Source organism: Mycteria americana, chromosome 3, assembly GCF_035582795.1.
Source record: "Mycteria americana isolate JAX WOST 10 ecotype Jacksonville Zoo and Gardens chromosome 3, USCA_MyAme_1.0, whole genome shotgun sequence".
In the NCBI taxonomy this organism is placed as follows: Eukaryota; Metazoa; Chordata; class Aves; order Ciconiiformes; family Ciconiidae; genus Mycteria; species Mycteria americana.
In genome coordinates this window covers 108,723,058-108,745,824 of record NC_134367.1, presented here as the reverse complement: position 1 = coordinate 108,745,824, position 22,767 = coordinate 108,723,058, and the positions used below count along the sequence as shown (strand labels likewise).

The following is a 22,767-nucleotide window of genomic DNA, read 5'->3' as shown; positions in this document are numbered from 1 at the left end:
TCCTTGTATTGTAATTTGCATCATGCACAATAATGGAGTCTTCCCCTGCATACTTGCATCCTGAATAATTGAATATTAGTAATGTATTAAGTATAAAATGTCCAGTTTAACAGTCTTTTAATACCCAAGATGTGTGATATCAGTTTTATAATAAGTAAGGAGTAAGAGAAGTCTGATCCTTACAGAAACGCCATCAAAGCTGAAAAGTAAATTGCATTTCTATTTCTCCTTGCTTTTAATCAATAATTGAGGTCTTCTGATCTCAGGAGAAGATTGATATGAGGTCTTTGGTATGAAACGATATCTTGCAATATCTTGTTGGATGGATGTAAATTGTAATGCATGTGTTTCCTCAGGTTCATATTCCGAACAGGTTTGGAAGCTGTTGTTTCTGTTTGGTTTTTTTTTTTCCTTAATATGACAAAGCAGGAGCCAAAATGTAGTGTGGTCATAGCCTAGAACTTTTGTAGAGCTAGCCATTCTTAAATATTTTCAGTTGAAAACTTATTTGCAGGTGTTGAGACCTGTTATGTTGTATTTAGCGTCAGTGCAATTGTATGAAATGATCCTGTTGATGAGTTTAAGAACAAATGGGTCAGATTTGCAGGCAAATGTAAGGCTATTTGGGACTGACGTGCAGAAGAGAGTTGGAGGATTATAAAGTGGGGTGTGACTTGCTTTAATTGATGCCCTCTTCTGTCCTCCTGTTTGGTTGCTTTTCTTATTACATTCTCTTCCTGTTCCTGGGCGTGTTACAGTCCAGACTTAGTGGCTGAAGTTGGAGGTGATGCATAAATAATATGGGTTGGAACAAAATGATATATTTCATGCTGAGAGGACTCGAAGCTGTAATTCATACCAATTTGGATTTTCTTAGATTTGTGTCTTAGGTGGCAGGCTTAACTATCTCTTGCTTTAGCTTGTGTGTCCTTTGATGCCCTTGGTGCATCCGATCGAACTGCCTCATTTGGTGGCTCCATAACTGCAAACTTTTATTTTCCAAGCTGTAGCAGAGTCAGCTGAATCCTGTGGTGTGATTTTAAAAGGAACTGCTTCAGTAGGTACACAACACATCCCTGGTTTCTTGCAAGTATGCCACAGTACTGGAATGTTTTTACATTTTAAAGCTTTTTAGTACCTATAAACAGTGAGTACATCTTGGGGGTGGGGTGCGGAATGTGGGGGAAATCTTTAGTTTAGCACTTAGTTAGGGACCTGATTCCTCTTTAAAAGTGCTCAGCCTGTATACTGGGCATTCCTAAAACTCAATCTTTAAAAATTTAAGAGAGGAAAAAACCTTTATCCAAGGCTCTATGGAATTTTGTCAGATATTTCAGTATTTGCCTAGATGCTATCTTTAAAAGACGTGCAAGGACTGACTCAGTTTTGTCTTCCCCTTTTTTTAATTGTCTTTCATTTATACCTAGCTTGAAACTGAATTTTTTGCATGTTGTTTTTTTCTTTTTTCCTTCTATCTTAATTCCTGGATGCCTATGTATAACTGTCTTAACATCTTTGGTTTCAGGGAGGAGCAAAAGACTGCTTTACACTCTAGCTTGGTGCAATCTACAGGATTCAAACTTCTGAACAAGGTGTCATGAGAGTATTCTTGTTTCCTTTGTTTTTCGCTTCTGCACAGCAATCAAATGGCAATATAAACTAGCTGGCAGGGTGGTTAATAAATGTTGCGTTTGAATCGTTCCCAGGGGAAGGATGATTTCTTAGGATCCCAATGCAAGGTGGTGCAAGCCGCAGCAGCCGCCAAGGGTTACGAGCAGCGCTGAGAAGCCACAGTGGGCTTTTGGTTCACACCAGCTTCTTCACGTTTTCCAGCCCTCTCTGGGGAGAGAGACACATCTCTCTGGTGGATGCTCTTTGCTCAGTGCTTGCCCTAGGCTCTGATGTGGCCAGGCAGGGAGCAGGCTACCCCAGGAGACCTTGCAGATGGGCAGGCAGTGAAGCAGGCAGGGCTAGCTCCTTGCCTCTCCCCTGCAAGGTGATAAATGTTACAGCCATTTGGGTGGGAGGGGAGGGACACAACTACTTAGAGGACTTCTGAATCATCTCAGCGTTGTCCCTGGAGCTAAAGGGAAGTGGGATGAGGTAACTGCAAAGGTCATGTGAATTCTGTAGCCTTTTAGTTGCTTTAGGCTCTTAAGACTTTGAGGTATGTTTTTAGGGAATTTGCAGAGTTTGGTTGCTGCTTTTTTCCCCCCCAGTTCCTAGAATACATGGGATAGAGGTAATGCAGACACTACTAAGTCTCAGAAATGGCCCCCGCACACCAGGTTTGAGTGCTCGTGGCTTAATGTATTAGTAATTATCCTGAGCATTGTGGATAGAAATGGCAACTCGTGATCCTTCCTGCGTAGTTGTCTGTATTGGTAAATCCTGAGGATTAACAACTGGATATAAACAGGCACACTGAAGAGTGAACAGCCCTGCTAGGGTCAGATTAGGTCTGCTTTGTGTATAATACCATGGTCTTTATAATTTTATTTTAATTCCATCTATGAGCTCATGTTTTAAAACTAACAAATGTTGCTGCAGATACACAACCTGGGCGATTTGGTGGTGTTCTGAGTACAAAGTTATACGGCATTAAATGTGAAGTGGTGATGTGTTTTACGTATCTATATAACACTGCTCTAGTGCTATTTGGGAGCCTCTTTTTTTATTTTAGACTTTTCTGCCCCAATTTTTGTGATTAAGTGTTATTCTTACGTGGTTGCATGTGGGTGGCATCTCTCACTGTCAGCCTCCTCTGGAAACGCTACATCTAAAAGATAGCATGTTCAATGACAAAAGATTAAAGCTGAGTGTCAGAGTTCCTGCTTGGAAAGCTTTGTCTCGTAATTTAGGTCAGTACTTCAGCGCGCTATGCTGTAAACAGCACAATGGTTGCACCCGTCTTCACTATATAATAAGTGTATGTGGTAAGCTGATCCTACCTGACTGCCTGCCACGCAGCTCTGGCCCACATAAAGCATACCGGAGAGGGAGCAGCGTTAAAACAAATTCCCTGCCACCCGTGGGTGAGCAGCTGTGACCCCGGCTGGCAGGCGGGATGCTCCCCTCCAAGAGCAGAACTGAGGAGTGAGCAGCAGCCCTGATTCAAGCTAAAATCCTCCAGCGCTGGGTGTCCCGCTCCATCTGCCTGCCTGCCCTCCAGGGGATTCACCGGCTTCTGTTGGTCAGTAACCGGAATTTTGTTGCCGCCTTTGCATTTTCCACATTCACTCTCCTAATCCCTCTCCTTAAAAGCTCCAAGTGTGGGGTGTTTTGTTTGTTTCTGTTTTGGCTTGGGTTTTTTTTTTTTTCTTGCCATAATGTGACAAGGAAATTGTTGGGGGACCTAAACACTTTCCTATAAGGATCACAGGCAGTTTTGAGATCTCTTTCAGCAGGCTTTTTCCGCTCTGTTGAGTATTTGTGGAAGGTCTTCAGGAATTTCTCAGAAACTGTTGTCTTGGGAAGCTGGGCAAAACCAGAGATCAGAAACTCTGCATGCTCTTGGTGCTCAATCTGGTGCAGTGTCAGGGCCCGAAATACTTTTTGCAAGTGTTTATACTGCCACAAGTGGGACAAATACTTATACTCTGTATAACAAGACATGCCGAGTGTGGAGTGTTTTCGTAGAAGTTTTTAAAAGAATAAAGGCAGCTTCTCTCATAGGGGTGGAGGGGATCTTGGCACTCGAAAGAGCCCTGGAAAGGCTTTGGAGACATCAGGGATGTGCGTGTGCATGGCTGTATTCCAGGAGAATCCCCAAGAGGGGCTTCCTAAAGCTGTGAAGAAGATGAGGCTGAATTTTACTTTGCAGTAGCATCAAAAATACTCTTTCCAGAGTATTCACACAAAATCACAGAAATAATGCTTGGGGTAATGGTTTTGGTTTTTTAATTTAGAAGGATATTTGTACTTCTCTCTTGCCTTGTTTGATTTGGACTTTTTTTTTTTGACCTTTGAACTGTTGTTCAAAAGGATGTATATACCCCTTTTACTTTCTAAAAATGAGGACAGGCAAGGATTTGTGTCTTTTCCAGCTGTATGAAAAAGACTGAATTGTGTAGCCTGTTGATAAATGCTTGAAATGCTTAGTGGAGTAATTGCTTTCTGGAGACATTTGACCGATTTTTGTGTTGCTGGAAGTCATGCGACTAGCAGCCAGTTGATACTGAAGTTGGGAATAGGTCTCGGAAGAGAATCGACGTTAATTTTTGGCTAGCAGCTAAACTTTGATAGCAGTTTGATATTAATAGCATACAGCGAGGTGGTGTTCAGAGGCAGTAATCATCAATATTTTCTGTCAAATATCAAATAAGGCAACTCGTTTTTAAAATGCTCGTTTTCTAGTTGTGGCGGGAAAGACATGAGCAAGAATAACATCTAGCTGTGTGGTGTGCTGTTTATACAGAATAATAACCAAAGATCAAGGCTCCTTCTACAGCTGTGAAGAGGAAGCCAAGTAAAATATCCTTGCTTTCCTGTGAATGGTGTTTTGCGGGAGGACCTTGTATTCAGACTGAGACTAAGGGCGTAGCAAGTCAACTTGTGTTTCAAAGAAACCTTCCGGTGAAATGTGTTATGGGAATGCAAATTATGTTTCTACTTCGCTGCCTATGTAGTAAGCTCTGGTGTGGTTTTTTACAGATGTAATTGGCATTGTTTTTCACTATAAAAAAATATTTCTAAACTCTAGATGACTGTTTTTCCTGCCGCATCAAATGGGTGCAGCGTGTATGTATAGTAAGGTGGGAGGAGTTCTGACACATCACGTTGAGAGAGAAGGAAGGAGCAGTAGGTCCAGATTTTAAACCAAACAATCCTCCAGCAATGTAATTTAGTTGAGCAGAGAATTACTTCTGTAGTCTCTCGCTTGCTTGCATCTTAAAAAGAAATTTGGTTTTGTTTTGAAATTCGGTATGCACAGCAGTTGATAACGAATGACACTATTATGTTGAAAATAATGCATTTAATAAGAGGGTTGTGACTCTGGCTGTGTGCTATAAAGTAACCGTGTGCTGTTGCCTCTGTCTTTTTCCAGATGTTTCTGACAGTGTACCTCAGTAACAATGAGCAGCACTTCACTGAGGTGCCAGTCACCCCCGAAACAACCTGCAGAGATGTGGTGGAGCTGTGCAAGGAGCCTGGTGAGAGCGAGTGCCACCTGGCTGAAGTGTGGTGTGGCTCAGGTACGTTGGACTCGCTGAGTTACTGGGCATTCACGGCTTCTAATAAGGTAGCGCGCAGAGACCTGACAGTCACGGTCCTGTCCTACAAGGCTTCTGCCTTACTGTTTTGTTAATCTCTCCGTCAGAGCTGTTGTATTCTGTAGGTGCATTACAGTGCTGTAATGCACCTACAGAAAGATGCACACATGCAAAACTGGGTTAAAAGCAAAAGAAGGGGAAAGAAGCATGCAGATGTTATTGTGTGTGTGCAGCCCTTCTCTGACTCAGATGAGCCTCTGAAGGTTGTGGGGGAGTTGTTTTTCTCTTCCTTCTCCCCACAGTGGGATTCCAGTGGCCTGTGTGGGGTTTTTGAAGTAATAAGTATCAGTAGTTCTGTGACACAGATTGAATCTTCTCCTCAACCCCATAGCCGTTTTCAACTGCAGTGGCAAAGGAAAAATTCCTTTTTCTGATGACGCCTTTGTTGCTTCTGATAATGTTAATTGAGTTTGTTAACACAACTCCTACTTCTGGGAGTGAAGGAATCTGACGTGAAGTGCTAAAAGAAGGTGCGTGGTGCGGGGGAGAGAGGAGATAGAAACTACCTTGGACTGTCCCCTGTCCTGTGGAAGAGGCTTATGTTTTACATATGTGGTTGGTTGTGGCTTTTTCTTTCTTTTTTTTTCTCTTCTGTGTTCTTGCTGATTTTTGTCTTGGAAGTTCAATTCTTCCGAGCTTGCAGTGCTCCATTGGAACCGGAGAACACGTCAACAAGCAAATCAAAAGCTAAAGTATGGCTAACTTTTCGTGGCTTCAATGGGAAGGGACTCTCTGCTGTCTCCTGTCTCTGTGGTACTCATTAGATACTGGTAGCCATCCAGAATCGTAAAAAAGGCAAATCATAGACAGGATTTTAAGTAATGAAAAATAATGGTATTTGATCCAACTTTTTTGAGATGCTTTAACAAAATTTATAAAAGAATCCGATGATAAAGACTTATGTTCCTGTCTTCCTCTGCTGTTGGCTCAGGCTCATACCTGTTCAGAGAAGTGTTTGGTGAGCTGGATGTTTGTTTAATAGCATGAGATACCCGAGCTGTCTCTTGATTTGTTTTTTTTTCTTTTTTTTAGCCCCTTCTGACAAAGATGTAATGTTTCTGATATTTCTAAGTTTAAAAAATGCAACAGAATTTTTTTTACTTCTTAGAAAAGAAAGCATCTTTTCTTTATATATGATAATAAAATGAAATCACCAGTTCAGCATGGAAAGTGATCTTTTAGGAAAGTGTTTTTATTGTACATCTCTGTCCAACTCTGTCTAAATCAACACAATACCAAAGTCTACAGTGAAAGACAAGTAAAATAAAGGTTTAGGTAAAACCACTGAATTCATAGTTAGACTTAGCCCCATGCCCTGTTAAAGAGAACAGGTTGTGATGGTGAGGGACGGGGTTCTCCTGTCATTACCAAAGTTGGAGCCCTGCTAAAGAGCACAGACTTCAATGAGATACCATGAGAACAGATACCTAAATGTTACTTGCACAGTTATTGTGGTAAGACCAAAAAACATACCATCCGTTTATACAGTGAAAACCTTGACAGTTGTTTTAGAAACCAAATTATTCTTGTTCCCTTCCCTGATCCTATCATATTTACTAATTATTTACTTCTATATACCAACACTGGTCTGTGTGTGCAAAACTGTCTACAGTTTCAAAGTGTACTTGGTAACAAAAAATGCAGCAGTCTCAAATCATGTAACATTAAGAGACTTGAGTACTGGATGAACTACATGCAGGTTGTTTTGGATGAAATATATCCTTTCTTGAGCATCTGTATAACATCTAGTAGCAACCATTTGCAAAATGTTTTCATGTGTATCTTGGATTTTTGGGGGGTGAGGGGAGGAATACTTTTAGCTTTTACCTAATCTCATTTTAGATGTCAGCAAAGTTCACTACCTGGTTTTGCCAGGATATGCCATGACTTCAATTTTGTTTGCATTTTACATGAACAAATTAAACTTTATTTTAAAACAAACATGGCACACGGCAGCTAGCCTTCTGGGGTAGAAACAATGATTTATGTTGGAAAATGACTTCTCAGAGTTCAATTACTGAGATCCTTCTTAGATCCCTTGTCTCTGTCTCTTTCTGACGCTTGCTCAGGAATTTTAGGTTTGTTAGACCTTAGGAATTAAGGTTGTCAGACCTTATTAAGCATACTTTGAAAGATTGCTGCGAGTGTGCTTGAGGCACTCTTCTCCCTGAAGGAGGCAAGTTTACTACTCTCCCTGTCCTCCCAGTTTTGCTTGAAATTTGATGAGTATCAGGGCAAACTTTCTTGATCTTCCTATTACTGTCAGAATTCTGTTAGGTGACTACCTTGGCCACCATGGAAAGCAGGCAAAAGGTGTGTGCATGTACAAAGATTATTTTTCTTTATGAGACAGATGGGGAATAAAAAGAATGAAGTCTGATTGTTTGTCCTTTCTTCCTGAGCTTTCCAAATGTAGTTTTGTTTGGTATTTGAAAATCTCTTTGACCTTCCTTTGAAGTCACTGAGTGGTATTGACAGAATCCTTGTGTAAAGGACATCTCCCTTGATTATAGAGTTTCAGTTGAAGTATTGCCTTGCTGCTAGAAATCTGTCTCATAAGCCTGCTGTATATTCTTTAAGATGGAAATCTGACAGTGGTACTGTTGGTTTTTTGTTTTTGCCTTTTTTTTTTCTTCTTGAATTAAGGTTTAGCAGATGAAGAGCTTTTTTAGCTGTCTAGACAAGTAACCGCCAAGAGACTGCTTTTTCTGTAACAGTGACCTACTTGCTTATTCTGTAAAGCTAATCTCTTTTGACAGTGACTCCTGAAATTTTCCTTCCTAGATTGCTTGAGCACAGCTGCAGCATTTTCATTTAAAGAAACACTTTTAGGTTGAAAAGAGCTTTTCACATGCTGAAAACATATGTCTGTAGCTCTTCTTCTTATGAAACTGTTGGTGTTAAGTATAAATGTTTTCAATTTTTCCCTGAAATGATTATTCCATATTAAGATAGTGACTTTGAAAGACTCTCCATTGAATATGAACAAACTACTCTGTGATTTCTTTCTTTTTTTCTCCCTTTGCTTAAATAATGAAAGGAAACGTCCAACAAAAGCGACGTCAGGAAAAATGAAACTGGTGCAAAAGTAGTGGTATTTAATTTCAGTCTTTGTCTGCTTGTCTTATTTCTCAGGCCAGGAACAATATCTTCTGTTTGTCTGGCACTCAGTGCAAATGGATCCAACCTGATCATGAGTCTCAGATGTTGTCATAAGATACCATGACAGTATCCTGACTACGTAAAGTTGACTACTATGATATATTGACGGCATAGTTGCCATCACTTTTAAAATAGGTGTAAAAATGTATGGTAAAATGTCTAGAATAGCAAAAGAAATTGCTTTTGTGTAAAGATTGAGAGACCAATAAGTAACTCTAATTATATCCTGTCTGTGGATGCCCAGCTATGAAGTGTGTAAATTTTGGAAGAACGGTAATGCAGAAAAGGAGGAGTACCGGTAAACGAAGGCAGTAGATGTAGACTCCCACTGGATTTTTGTCATATCAAAAGGCAATGAGTAAGGCTTAAAAATTAGACATGTGACTGAATCCTGAACTTGGGAACAAGAACAGGAAAGGAAATTCAGTGGAACTTGTGCATGTAACTTTTAAAGAAACTTTATCTTAACTCTCTGAAAGAAAGTGGCAAGTTCTTATTGGAGTCACTTTTCACTGTCTGATCTTTCTTGCCTTTGAGCTGTGAATCCAAAATAGTTCATCTTTTCCAAAAGGTTTATCAGAAGTGGGGCTTTCAAAACGCATGTGATCTGAACTTCATGAAATTTGCTGTCCGAGAGAATGAGCCAGATCTGTGGCTGACAGGAGCTGTAGGAGAACACTTGACGTGACAGGAGCTGTGATGGCTTGCTGAGGGTCAGGCCTGTTGGGTGCTGCCTAGGAGCCTCTTCAGGGTAGTGAGTGCTTCTGCCTGAGCTTGACTGCAAAGGCTGCAATCTGACATTTGATTGCAATCCTTAGGAAGCATTATGAGAAGAATTCCTCTTTGAGATTTTTATCTTTGCGTTTCTCTTGCTTCCTATTCCAACGAGAATTAAATGAGTCCCTGTAGGAATTGGGGCAGAGGACCCCTTTGAAGAGTGGGTAGGAATGACTGAGAAAAAAGTTTGTCTGAGGTACCACAGAAGTGGAGCAAAAGGTATGCCAGCACATTTCCTACGCTGGTGAGTGGGTAAGATGATTTGTAAACACAAAACTAAGGCACTAGAGCTGAAAGCTCTAAATTGCCTGTTTGCTTCCCCTTGGTCTGCAACGGTGCCTCGGCTTCTCCCTTCAGGGATGGACTTTTAAAGGGCTGTATCTGCATTTCAGAGGTGTTGGTTTAATTTCAGAAGCAAGGAGTGGTACAGCACCTTCCTAAGGGAAAGGTAAAAATGCCTTGGGTGAGGGCAAGGGTTAGGTGCACGCACTGTGCCCGAGTAATAACAGGTGCTCAAGTGAAAGATGGTGGACAGATATTTTTGTTTTGTTTTGGTATGTGCCCAAGCTACATAGGGATGTAATAGTCAACTGCCATTTTACCTTTTCAGAACGTCCCATAGCCGATAATGAACGGATGCTGGATATTTTGCAGCGCTTTGGGATGCAGAGAAGTGAGGTTCGTTTCTTTCTTCGGCATGAACGCTCTCCCTGCCGGGAAGCAGGTAGGTATTGATCTCATCGGGTTCGTTTGTCTAAGTTTCATTTCATTCCTCAAGGTTAAGGAAACGGCTTGCATATGTTATTTATTAATGTTGGTAGTCAGTATGGTGTTGCAGCCCTTTTTGGTCTGATTGTTATTTTTTTATGAATAGAGAATGCTAGTAACAGAAAACTTGTTCATTTTAGTAAAGATTTGGTCCTCACTTGCCAGGTCTGGGGATGTTAAATTCAAATTGAAACTCTTGCAGGTTTTCTAGAGCTGGTTATCACCACAGCACCAAGGGCATCCTGTGTTAAATATATTAGCCACAGCTAAATACCTAGAGACCTGTGATAGTCAGTTTTTTAAATCTAGTAACCAAACTGTTGTCCAGTAATGTAATTTATTATTTAGGCTTAGGATGTTTCACCTGGGTGATACTTTACCAGGATGACAAACTTAGTGTACTTGGCCAAAGATAGAGTTCTTTGATGTTTCTCCCATAATCTACACGTTTTAGTTTCAGGAATAGAATTAAATGAACTGCCTAGTCAAATTCTCTGAGAATGTAATATCTATGCATTGTAAATCTAAATGTGAAACCTATAAAGATGACTTCTTGCTTTTCAAGGTTTTTCTGTGCATCCCATATTAATCTCTTCAGTAGAATCCTTAAGACTTTTACCTTTAAATCAGTCTACTGGATTTTTCTTCCTCCCCTTTTTCTGTTTTCATCCTTCGTAATCTTCCTCAGTATTGGAAATACTGCATTTATGTTAAGTGGCATTGTGCCCAGCATATGTTAAAATGGCTAAATGTATCTTGATGTTTGAAGTGTGTAATGATGATAGAATGAGTACATGGAAAGTTAAAGCTGTGCCATCTCTATCTACTAAGGATCTTACAGTGCAGTTTAGTTGTCAGTTTAGTTGTAATTTTTCAAGTCCAGGGTGCTTGTAGTATAAGGATTATTGGTATTTTATTGGCCACGGCATTGCTAAGCAATATGTTTGAGGAAAAGTAAATTAATAGTTAGGAGCTCTGCAGTTAGTCTTGCGGGAATATGCTCTTGAAATAGGCATCAAGTGGGCAAGAAGCTAACAGAGATGGCTTCATCCTGTATTACATGTATGTCCTACAGGGAAATGAGTGAGCTTGGTATTTGGCATCTGAACACCATTTGTACATAATTTGATGGAAATGTTAAAGTAGGATTCTAGTTAAGTATCATCTTTACTGTCACAGTGACTGCCAGGAAGAAAAAATTTCGTGCTTTTAAACTTTGTTATGTGTGAATAATCAGCTGTAGATTAAATGGTGCATCTTTCGTGATGGGCAACTAACCTTTAACTATTGTTATTCATATTCTCTGTGAGAGAGTTGACAAAGGCACACCAGAACATCTAGATGCTGGTTTTAAGACATTGTGGTCCAAATGCCTCTCTGTGAATTAACCAGATATTCTTGTGTCATTTGCAGAGGGGAACATGTTTTTGTAACTATTCCTCTGTAATGCAGACTTACTAGGGGCCTGTTGACTGTGGGAGAGATATTGAAATAGCCTACTGTTGGTTAAGCTTTTTTTGTTTGTCTGCTTTTAAACAGTCTTCTATCTTAAAATAAATGTTGACATTGAACAGCAGCCTCTTCATAAAATATCTTGTGTCATCAGTTAAGTTTATCTTAGTGGCAAGAGCATGGGAAGGACAGATGTTCAGGTGCTAAACCAAAGCGATTGTATTGTTTCTCCTTTTGTATTGAATCCTATGTCTAAAGGGATAAGAAAAATCCTAAAATACCTTACCATCTTTGCCTATCCTGTATTTCTATCTAGGGACTGGACAAAGGTCTCAAGATCCAGCCTTAAAACGAAATGGTGTGAAAGTGCCTGGTGATCGAAGAATAGAGAATGGAGTAAGTGCTTGATGCAATGGCCAGTATAGTGAAAATGGAGGCTTCCCTTCCTTTGAGATACTGGTGCAAATCCTACCCTGGAAACGAAGAGACTATTTTGGAGGGATTCCTACTGACTGCTCTAAAACAGACACAAAGCCTCTGACAATTATCACCCTTGATTTCAGTTCTTAAGATGTCTCTCGGATCCATTGGCTGCCATATCTGTGTTTGCTGCTCCGAGTTCACCCATACAAATTCAGTGTACTTTCCCTTTTCTACTCCCCTTGAAAATTTTCTCTTGTTTTCCTTCAGTTCATTGATTATTTTCACATTCAGTTTTGTGTCAGAGATGCCTTAGTTCCAGATTTCAAGTTGAGACCAGTTAGTGTTTCAGCATTGAATCCATTGTCTGTCACTTATTTCTGCTCCAGAAGACATAATTATGGATATAAGATTGAATCTAGATTCAGGAAACATGTGAACAGATAACTAATGTAATAATAGTGCTACCTTTGACGGTGGTGGCATTTCCCTCCCCCCCCCACTATATTTAAACTTTCCATTTTCTTCAGCTTACGTTGAAGTGCTTTGAATTGCAACGATACACCTACGACCACAGATCCATCGTGCTGTGTGCTGAGCGTTCTGGGCTCAGTCAGTCAAAGCTGATTCATGCTGAGCTTAATTATAAAGGGCTGTGAAACGCCTCTTTAAAATGCTGCTGGGATTTTGCTAGAAATATTAATGTTTCAAGAGACGTCAGCCTATGTGTGTTGCTGGATTGGGCTACGCGTGTGTATGAGCTTACAACTATTCTTTTACCATGGAAATATGCCATTTCTTTCTAATTATTTTATTGGATACTCAGTTGTTACTATTTTTTTTAAAAGACCTTTAGCATACTTTTCTGCAGTAGCTCTATTGAATTGCACACCAGCCAAATTAAAAATTCTAGACTTAGCATGCTTTGGATTTTCTTTGACAGGTCAGTGCTCCAAGGATGGATATGACACTGGCTGAACTTCAGGAAATGGCATCACGCCAGCAGCAACAAATTGAGGCTCAACAGCAAATGCTGGCTAACAAGGTGAGTTTGGAATGGGATTGTTTACAGCCAGGAACAAAGGTAGTAGGAGTTACGTGAGGTGGAGGGAAGGTTGGGGATTTGTTGGTGTTTGTTAGTTTTTGTTTTTTTTTTTTTTTTTTTTTACCTCTTATAAACAGAGGGCTCCCTTTCTTTGGCTTCCTCTTTTTAAATTTGAAGGTCAACCTGTGCAAATATCCAGTAGTAAAACATTAAAATAATGCCAGTGATAGAAGTGACCATATAGCTTACTAAAAGGATAGAGCATATAACATTAATATATTGTCATTCATCCTGGTGGCTCCGCCAGCCCTATTTGTACTCTGTGTGGTGACCAGCCATTCACCGGTTTGATCACTGAACAACGCTTTTGTCTCTGGATATAATGCTGTCCTGTAATGATATCTTGCTTTCTCCTGATAGAGTTCAATGTGCTTGGTTTCCTGGGGCAGCTGTCTGTAAAAGATGGCATGTATGTGATAAAAGTAACTAGGAGAGTGATTTATAAAATGTTTGCTGAACGATAACAGAAAAACTAATGAAAGCACACAGGGTGCTCCTGAATCATTTAGGGGGAAAAAAAATACCTGAATACATCTGCAGAATGGTGACACGGACTTTGTATTTTACTTAAGTGTTGTTGGTATACGCTACTCTTGAAAATACCATGGAAAATGCTGCTTTTGGCAGAGAATTGCTAAATGTGAGCCCATCCTGAAGAGTGCTCGGCTGTCTGGGTGGAGGAGTTCCCATGTCTTTCAGAATGTGCTCTACAGGGGAAGCAGGCTGCTCTGGGGCTCTTGTCTTGCTAGTGTTCCTCTGTCAGAAGCCCTGTCTCCCTCTCCTTTTGAGATCAGCTGGGTTCCCCCCGCCCCCTGTATGTTTAGCATCTTGTTTGGTTCCCTTGGCTTTCAATAATCGTATCTCAGGGAAGTGCTTCAAACCATGGCTTTCTAATGGTTCTGCAGCACCTGCAAAGTGGTACTATGGCTTGTCAAAATAGCCAGCAAAACTTTATTTCTGTTTTATGGTAAGAACTGGTATGAAGAAGGTACAACTATAAATGTAAGAAGTCAATCAACCAAGTGATTAGAGTTTTCACTTGAGGTATAGCAGCACATTTAAATACCTATTCTGCCCTGATTAATTTGCCAAGGCAGAATGTTGCCCTCTTCTCAGTTCCAGCTGAGATGTGTTAAATATAAGAGAAGCCTAAGCTTTCATAACTTTTGTCTGTTTCACTCACAGGTGATGGTAATAGACCTTGGTCTTATAAATAACACTGTAGTCACTATATGTATGAAACCAGAAATATGAACATTACATATATTTACTGGAAAGGGAGTCATACAAGATTATTAAAAAAAAAAAAGTTTGAGTCAGCATAGCCACCCATCAGGTAGTTGTCTGCTGCCTGTGGTTTGAAGAAGAGTAGCCTTGTGGGTGTCCCACCGGTAGAATTTTTCATTTAACATGCCTCTCTGGAACAAACCTGCTTTCCTAGACGCCCTTTCAAAGAGAGGCTTTCCATTGCCTCTTTCCTGCCTTCTGAAATCACATGCAATATTAAAAATAGATTTGGAGGAGGAAAAACGCACTTTCTTTTTAGACATGAGCTGTAGTATCTATTTTCTGACATTTTCCTGCGTGGGATTGACTCTAAACTAGTGCATACACTGTAGGTGCTGCCTCTTTTTTTCTGGAAGGCAAGCTCACTTTTTACTCCTCCTTTTTTATTCAAAGTGCAGAGGAGTCCCTGTTTCTAAATATGACTGTGATTTTTTTTTTTTTTAATTTTTTTTTGACAGTGTTGAGTTCTAATGTTAGTAAGCAGTGGTAGTCTTGGGTGTTAGTGGGTGCTTGGGAAAGTCTTAGTTCTCCTACCACTGGAACAATCTATCATCTCCAGAACTGGAAGCCATGTGTAATGGCTAGTAATTTAAAGGAAGTCTCTATAGGTGATCTAGTGGTTTCTTTTAGCTCTAAAATATAGACATCTATATACAGAAACTGATAGTGCACCATTTTGTACTCTTGGAAAGGCAAAAGGATCCTTTCCATCGAGATGCCTGTTGTATAACTGGGGACTAGGTCACTGTGAAGGTTTTCCTGTGTCTTGAATCATCCTGTGTTGTGATAGCAGTGATCATTACCAGGAAAAGGTAAATTTTCAGAGCTTTGGTGTGCAGTGATCCCCCATCTCAAGGAGGTTCTAGCAGAACTAGTAAAAATAAGAGTGATGAAAATTATCAATAATTTATGGAATACATTTTGTATAAAGAATGTCTAATATTCTCCAGCATGACTTACAGTTGTTTAAAATGTGATGTATGATAGAGATCTGTAAAATACAAGCAGCATGGAGAAGGTAGAAGGGAAATAATCATTAGCTCTTGCAACTCAAGAGCCGAGTAGTGATTAAATGGAATTGGCAAATGCCATGGAACATGAATGCTAAAATTTCTCTTAGGCTTCAAAGGGTTTTGAGCAATTTCATGGAAGAAAAATTTACCAAGGGCTGTTAGACATGGATACCACCTCTGTTTCAGTAGGTTCTCGTAGTACAGAATGGTTGTACCTGGAGGATTGTATTGGGACGGAATCGGTACGTATTTGCTCTGTTCTCTCAGACTTCTCTTGACGCTCTGGGAAGTCAGGATACTGGGCTAAAGCTGATCTGAGCTGCGGTGGCAATTGTTTTTAAGTTTTGGGACTGTTTCTGTCAGTACCTTACCACAAGTTCATTTAAAAAAAAAAACAACCACCAAACGCAAAATTCCTTGTCTCGACTGCAGGAACAGCGCCTGAAATTCCTGAAACAGCAAGATCAGCGACAGCAACAGCAAGCTGCTGAACAGGAAAAACTGAAGCGATTAAAGGAAATTGCTGAGAATCAGGAAGCCAAACTTAAGAAAGTGAGAGCACTGAAAGGCCATGTGGAGCAAAAAAGACTCAGCAATGGGAAATTAGGTGAGTTGCTGCTTGGGGAAAGTAGCCTGTGATTTTTCATGAGGTGTGGTTCTTGGAACTCTAAAATTTCTGGTGATTTCAGTGATTCAGAGGTATTTACAGCATTCCAGGAAATGTTAATCTTAACAATTTCACATCTTGTATTTACCAAGAAAACTCCTGAATGACCTAGAACAAAATATATTTTCTTACTGTATTTTAAAATATCCCATAAGGGCACCCTGTGTTTTGAGCCTAGCATATCTGCTCTTTAATTACAGTGTAGGTTTTTTCCTTACTTGAATACCTTTGTGTACCACAGTAACTTTTTCCATCCTTGATGTTAATACCCCACACATTTAGAGTGTTACTTGCTTGGCTTGATACCCATGTTGCCTCTTATGCAAGAGGTAACTTAATGGCCAAAGTGGCTGAGTATTTTCTTTTTAATTACGGAAATCTGACTAGTGTCTGGCTTGCTACAGTACTAGTTGGGTGCTTGCGGTTCAGCATGTGTTCAGCAATGTTCAGCAACATTAAATATTTATTTCAGACTTCATATCAACACACATTCTTCTGCCTAACTTTTCATCCTCCCTCTATACATATTGTACAGAACTTGTCATTTCCAGCTGGACTCAAATGAAAATATATTGGTTTATTAAAGTAAAATATATTTATATTGTTTTATTAGGAAGCATTGTGCTTTACAGATAAAGCAAAAGTGTTTTTCTATGGGGAGAATGCATTTTCTGTTTGGGTTCTGCTGCACAAAATAAACATCAGTTTAAAGGAATGGAAGGATGGTACAGTAACACAAGGTCTTGGAGCATGTGTGTCTGTTTCCCTGCACGCTCCCCAGCAGGTCTGATCTTGGTACTTGCTTGAACTCTTATTGATTCCTTAAACTTTGTGCTATAATGCAACAGTTTTGGCAGCGGGAGCAGCTGATGACAGCTGTTTGTAGTAGACCCTAAAAAGCCCTCTGAGTCTTTGTTTAATATAACAGCTCGTGTGTTTTGTCCTTGAGTTCCTACGACCTAAATTCAGAGTTTTAAATATCATAAATATGCCTTGTGGTTGAGTGAGTGTCTTCCTGCGGAATTCAGCATTAAGTGAATTTAGGCTTCTACAGATGAAATTCAGCCTGGTGATGTGGTTTTGTTTGTTTCCATGCTTCAGAAAGCTAAAAAAAAAAAAAAAAAGTTCTTTTTCCCTCCCCATTAGTGCTCTAAGTAGCCTGAATTTACATAATCTTGCTAGCGCGTTTGCTTTTACAAACGCTTTGAGGAAGAGCTGGTTCCACAGGGACCGTGAGTTTGCGGCAGGCGGCTGCAGGCTCTGCCCAGCGCTGCTCCAGAGGCTGGCAGGGCGCTCGCCGTCCCCTTAACCGCTGCCTTGGAACCGCAGCCCACGCTCCTCTGTTTCTCAGGGCAGCTATTGTGCTCTCTCGTCCTCTCCAGTGGAGGAGATTGAACAGATGAACAGCCTGTTCCAGCAAAAGCAGCGCGAGCTGGTGCTGGCGGTGTCAAAGGTAGAGGAACTCACCAGGCAACTGGAGATGCTGAAGAATGGCCGAATTGATGGTTACCACGACAACCAGTCGGCTGTAGCCGAGCTTGACCGCCTGTACAAGGAGCTGCAGGTAATGGAAAGCCAGCTCGTGACCCACAACTTTAAGGGCTAAAAGTTGGTTGGGTTGTTTCTTACCTCGTCGGAAAGAAATCCCGTTGCTCCTGTTCCTGATGCAGCCACGCAGCTCTCTGCGTGCTGAGGATGGAGGGTGAGTCGTACTGGGTTCAAGGTAAACAGGGGAAGGAGCACGCAGCGTATGTATCTTTCCTTTCTGCAAAATTTGGAGACTAACCAACGCTTTCTCCGGAGAAAATAATCTGAGTTTGCCAGCATGACTTGACTTTTTAGAAGGGTTTTCTCTTTGTAACTGTTTCCTGTCTGCCATCCTGAAAGTTAATTTGTTTTGATTTTTGTTGTTTTCCTCTCCTCCCCCCCCCCCGCTTTCTGAATTTATTCAGTTGAGGAACAAACTGAACCAGGAGCAGAATGCCAAGCTGCAGCAACAGAGGGAGTGTTTGAACAAGCGCAACTCGGAGGTGGCAGTCATGGATAAGCGTGTTAATGAGCTGCGAGAGCGCCTGTGGAAGAAAAAGGCAGCTCTGCAACAGAAAGAGAATGTACCAGTAAGTGTGGGATATTTAATAACAAAAAAATTAATTTCATTTGTGGCCCATACAGTCCGAAGTAAAAACTTGCTTGTGGGGAAGGCTGTTCAGATGCTAGCCTTGTTGTTTTTATCTATACATGGTGGAAGTCTTGTATTATTAAAGTACTTTTCATGGTACATTGGTGTTAACCTACTTGCTCTTTATGGACAAGAATTCTTCTTATGCTGTCATGGATTTTTTTTTTTAACCTATTACTACCTCATGTTTATATCTCTTAAAGCTTTTTTAAAAAAGCATTTTTAATATTGGAGTATCATTTTCTACTTGTTTTATCCTTTTTTACTTCTTTTTCAAACTCTGATGGATGGATACTGAAGCATAATGTTCTTTACATTTTCTCCCCTCCCCCAGGTTTCTTCAGATGGGAATTTACACCAGCCAGTGGCTTCTGCTCCAAGTCGAGTGGCAGCAGTAGGTCCTTATATCCAGTCCTCTACTATGCCACGTATTGCTTCCAGACCTGAACTTTTGGTGAAACCAGCATTTTCAGATGGGACACAAGCTTTGCAGGTACCTGATGGTCCACTAAAAACACAAACTCTGCCCAACATGAGAGCTGGGAGCAGTTCACAAGCTAAAGCTCCTGCAGGTAATAGCTTATGATTAATATTTCTTCTCAAGAAATGTTTTGTTTTCTTATCTACCAGTTCTGTCCTTTTTTTTTTTTTTTTTTTTAAAAGCAAAGTATTATTTGAGATGTCAGTCTTACTACTTGGAGTTTTCCTGCCCCAGTGAATATATTTTAAAAGCACTGAAGTTATATGATTCAATATGTTATAAATTAAGTAATCCTTTTAGTGAGCAATTTGAGTTGTTTTACAGTGTAGAACGTAGGAGGATTTTTCTGTTTTCTGTAAACTAGTGATTTATTTATTTATTTATTTATTTAAAAATACTCCTAAAAACTATATAGTAGTGTGTGTTAGAGTTTCTAGAGGCAGTTTTAGGACATACATGGTAACAACCTGGTGCCTGGACTTAAAATCCAGCAAAGCCAAGTCTTCCAATCACACATTTTGGAAATGACACATGTAAAGGATTAACCTACATTATAAGAAGTATTATAAAGGAGGCAGTTGATTGTAGCACAGAAATAGCAATAAACTTGCTGACATGTTGAGGGTGTAGGAATATGGAGAGATGCAAGTCCAACACCTGACACGAGGCTTGGCCTCTCCTGCTTGGAGTGTTAATGGAGATTTGCCTGGCTTCTCTCTGTGCCTTTCTCCTATGAGATACAGTTCAGCTCCGTCAGAGAAGTCTGGAGAAACTGGGGAGCTGCAAATATCTCTTCTGTGCTACCTTGGGAGGAGAAGACCCGCTTTTCAGCTGGGAGATAAAAGAAACTGTGATCTTCCCAAAAGGAAAAAAATGGAGGCTGAGCGTGTAGAATAGTTCTGTTTATTTTTTATCTCCCTCCCTCCATCTCCATATTATTAAAGTAGCCATGACACAAAACCAGTCCAAGTGTCTCTTGCTGTACTGGAGAATGGGGAACTGTTTCATTTTATCTGGTTTGCAGATCCTAAAACTGTTGGAGTGGAATTTTAGCTCTAGTCCATGCAAAATTTGAATTTTTGCTATAGGAATGTGTGGTGGTGTGGTATTTGGACAAAAACGTCACTCCTTATTTTTTAGCATTTGGGCAAAACTACTGCTTTCCTAGAGAGATAGTATCCGATACTTTGTCAGAATGAAACTTTTATCCTGCTGCTTATCACTACTATTGGAATTTCATATCACTTATTGTACTAGATAATTTAGAACTTAGTAGAGAGAATTTGGTGAAATATTTAAACTAATAGCAAGTTGCAAGCATTTTCTTAGTTATTTTTGAAGCAGACTGGATGTCTTCTCCAGTGAATGTAAAGATCAGCTTTAATGTAGTGCCTTTATGCACACTGAACATACAGATGATTTTTCTACTGTTTTGGATATCACTGGCAGGATCTATTTATGCTTTAAAGCATCATGTTTTTCTTTGCACAATATATCTTTCTCATCCCTTCTTACTATCCTGTCACTTTTAACTTACTGTAAATATCCAAGGAAAGTTTCTTACTAACTGGAAAGAAGGCAGTCTAGAGAAGTTTCTTGTCTGAATGCTGTAAGTGCAGACATGCTAGGACAAATAGTTTTGCTCTGCTTTAAATAGTTGTTTCTGAGCTTGGTTTTGCATTCTCTTTTTAAAACAAACAAATGAGCAAAAATCTAAAGTGATAGGATTTATAGGAGTTAACCTGTACATGATACTTGTACACTGTGTAAACCTGACTCTTGCAAAGAAACTACCTATAATAAATAAGTCAATAAAAACATTATTTTAGCTTAATCTGTTCCACTTGTTCTCTCCTAGGTTCTGTGGTCCCCAGTGCAAAACCTTCCCCATCTGCCACTGACTGGAGCAGTTCAAATGCAGACAATCACATTAGTCAAGGATCAGCCTTGACTTCAGGAAAAGGAATTGTGACCAGTGAAGGACAAGGTATGTTCTTATGTGCTCGGCTGATCTTAAAATATGCAGAATCTAGTTAATGATATGTCTCTTCTAAACGCTTCAGTAAATATGTAGAATTCATTTGAGAACACACACACACACACACACACAAAAATCAAAGAATATTGCCATATAAGCTTTAGTATGGTGTTGCAGGGATTTTAAAACAAACAAACAAAAAAAACCCCAAAAAACCTCATTTCAGGTGGTGAAGTAGATATAGTGCCTTCATACATGCTCCTGTTCAATTTGCAAGATAGAGCATTTGGCAGGCCCTTGGATCCTTAGCGCAGGGGTAGGATGGATACAAAAAGCATCCCTTGCATACGCTGTCTTGAATATTACACAGAAGAGGACTCTTATTCCTACAATTGTGTTGTCCCTTTTAAAAAGTCTTCCTCTCTCTCTCTAACAACAGCTGAAGGAGAAACTTTTTTACGAGACAAAGAGAAGAAAGTGCGTCCATTCTCAATGTTTGATTCTGTGGACCAGTCTGCTGGGCTGGGCACCCTGAGAAAGAATCAGAGCAGCGAAGATCTCCTTCGAGAAGCACAGGTATGCAGGAAACTTGAACTACTGCATTCCATCTGACAGGGATTACCACACAGCTTTTCAAATATTGCTGTCAGGAAGCTCTTTGAAAAGTATCTAGGTCTTCTTTTAAAAGACTTCTTCTAAGGAAAAAAGTCCTTTAGGCTTTTAATGGCAGTTGGTAACTCAAAATTGTTCCCTACAGTCACTGTGATGAAAATTGATGGCGTGTTTTGACTAAATACATAAAAATGGCTGTGTTACTTGTACTAGTATGTATGCGTATATTTTTTTTTTCCCCAAAGATTATATGCACGGAGGCATTTGCATGGGGTTTTCAAAATCATTGACACGCTTGTTTTGCTGGTTAATGCAGCAGTGTCCTCCAGATGTTTGATTGCAGCAAGACTTCCCACCTAAATCTTGGCGCAAGGGCACGATTTGATCGGGTAGGGGTGAAGTAACATGTAAGAACTGGGGATGACAAGCGCTGCATTGGAAAACAAACTTCTTGCCTACAGATGCTACTAAGTGCCTCTGCTACCTCTAGAGAAATTACTGTGCCCTGCCATTGCTTGATGTTTTAAACATAGCTGCTACAGAAAGAATTAAAGAGAATGGGTTCAAAGTATAAACAACTATGATGATGAAATGTTTCAAAAAGTCTGCTCATGTTTCCAATGGTGTTGTAAACAGTATTGCAGCAACAGTAGAAATGCTAGATACTGCGTCATTCTTTGAGGATCTCTGGTTCTTCACAGCAGAACTTCTAAAACATGTTTTGCTGTTTAATCTTAGTTAACTTTTTTTTTGTCTTTCAGACAGCCAATAAAAATGTAACAAAGGTACCACCACCTGTTCCCACTAAACCAAAACAGATAAACTTGCCTTACTTTGGTCAAGCCAGTCATCTGCAACCTTCTGATACTAAGCTGGATGGAAACCTGCAGAAGCTGCCTTTGGCTATTGTAACTATGGGGAACAAACAAAAAACAGCGGCACAGCAGCCTTCCCATCCTTCTCAGCAGATACAGCAAAGAATTTCTGTACCTTCTGCAGGTCCTTCCTCTAGCCAGGACCAAATTCTTCCCTCCTCCAAACAGGAGAGTCCCCCAGCAGCAGCTGTGAGACCTTTTACCCCTCAGCCGTCCAAAGAAACCTCACTCCCACCATTTCGAAAGCCTCAAACTGTGGCTGCAAGTTCAATTTATAGCATGTACACTCAACAGCAGACTCCTGGGAAGAACTTCCAGCAGGCAGTGCAGAGTGCTTTGACAAGGGCACAGACCAGAGGACCGCACTTCCCAAGTGGTAAGCATATCTTCTGTCTTCAAAAACTTCAGATAGATTTACTTTCCACCTGGTCTGTGGGTACAAAGCTGTTCCTTGGGGGAATTAAGCAGGTCAGTACAGCTGTAAGAATCTTAGGTGGATCTGGCACGTTGTATATCAGCGTTAACAAAAAGTGCAGAATATCTATCTTGCATTTGCAAGATAACTAATCATAGTAAACCTGATTACCAGGTTAATTCTGTTTGGTTGATCGTATTATTCTGCTTCTTTGCCTTAGGTAGGTGAATCAGGTTTCATGTTCTTAGGTTTGTGGGTCAAATATTCACTCTTGTTTTTTCCACACCCCTCTCTGAACTGTTC

At 40.2% G+C, this 22,767-nt stretch overlaps 1 protein-coding gene across 1 annotated transcript in view; it reads left to right on the top strand.

Annotated features, from left to right (window-relative positions):
• TP53BP2 (tumor protein p53 binding protein 2) overlaps window positions 1–22,767 on the top strand; it is a 50,463-nt gene that overhangs the window by 15,166 nt on the left and 12,530 nt on the right. The window contains exons 2-12 of the mRNA XM_075496493.1: window positions 5,048–5,195; window positions 9,823–9,936; window positions 11,749–11,828; window positions 12,796–12,897; window positions 15,690–15,864; window positions 17,307–17,488; window positions 17,877–18,041; window positions 18,438–18,675; window positions 20,443–20,571; window positions 21,002–21,138; window positions 21,936–22,425. Coding sequence (XP_075352608.1) covers window positions 5,048–5,195; window positions 9,823–9,936; window positions 11,749–11,828; window positions 12,796–12,897; window positions 15,690–15,864; window positions 17,307–17,488; window positions 17,877–18,041; window positions 18,438–18,675; window positions 20,443–20,571; window positions 21,002–21,138; window positions 21,936–22,425 — 1,960 coding nt within the window. The remainder of the gene's footprint in view (window positions 1–5,047; window positions 5,196–9,822; window positions 9,937–11,748; window positions 11,829–12,795; window positions 12,898–15,689; window positions 15,865–17,306; window positions 17,489–17,876; window positions 18,042–18,437; window positions 18,676–20,442; window positions 20,572–21,001; window positions 21,139–21,935; window positions 22,426–22,767) is intronic.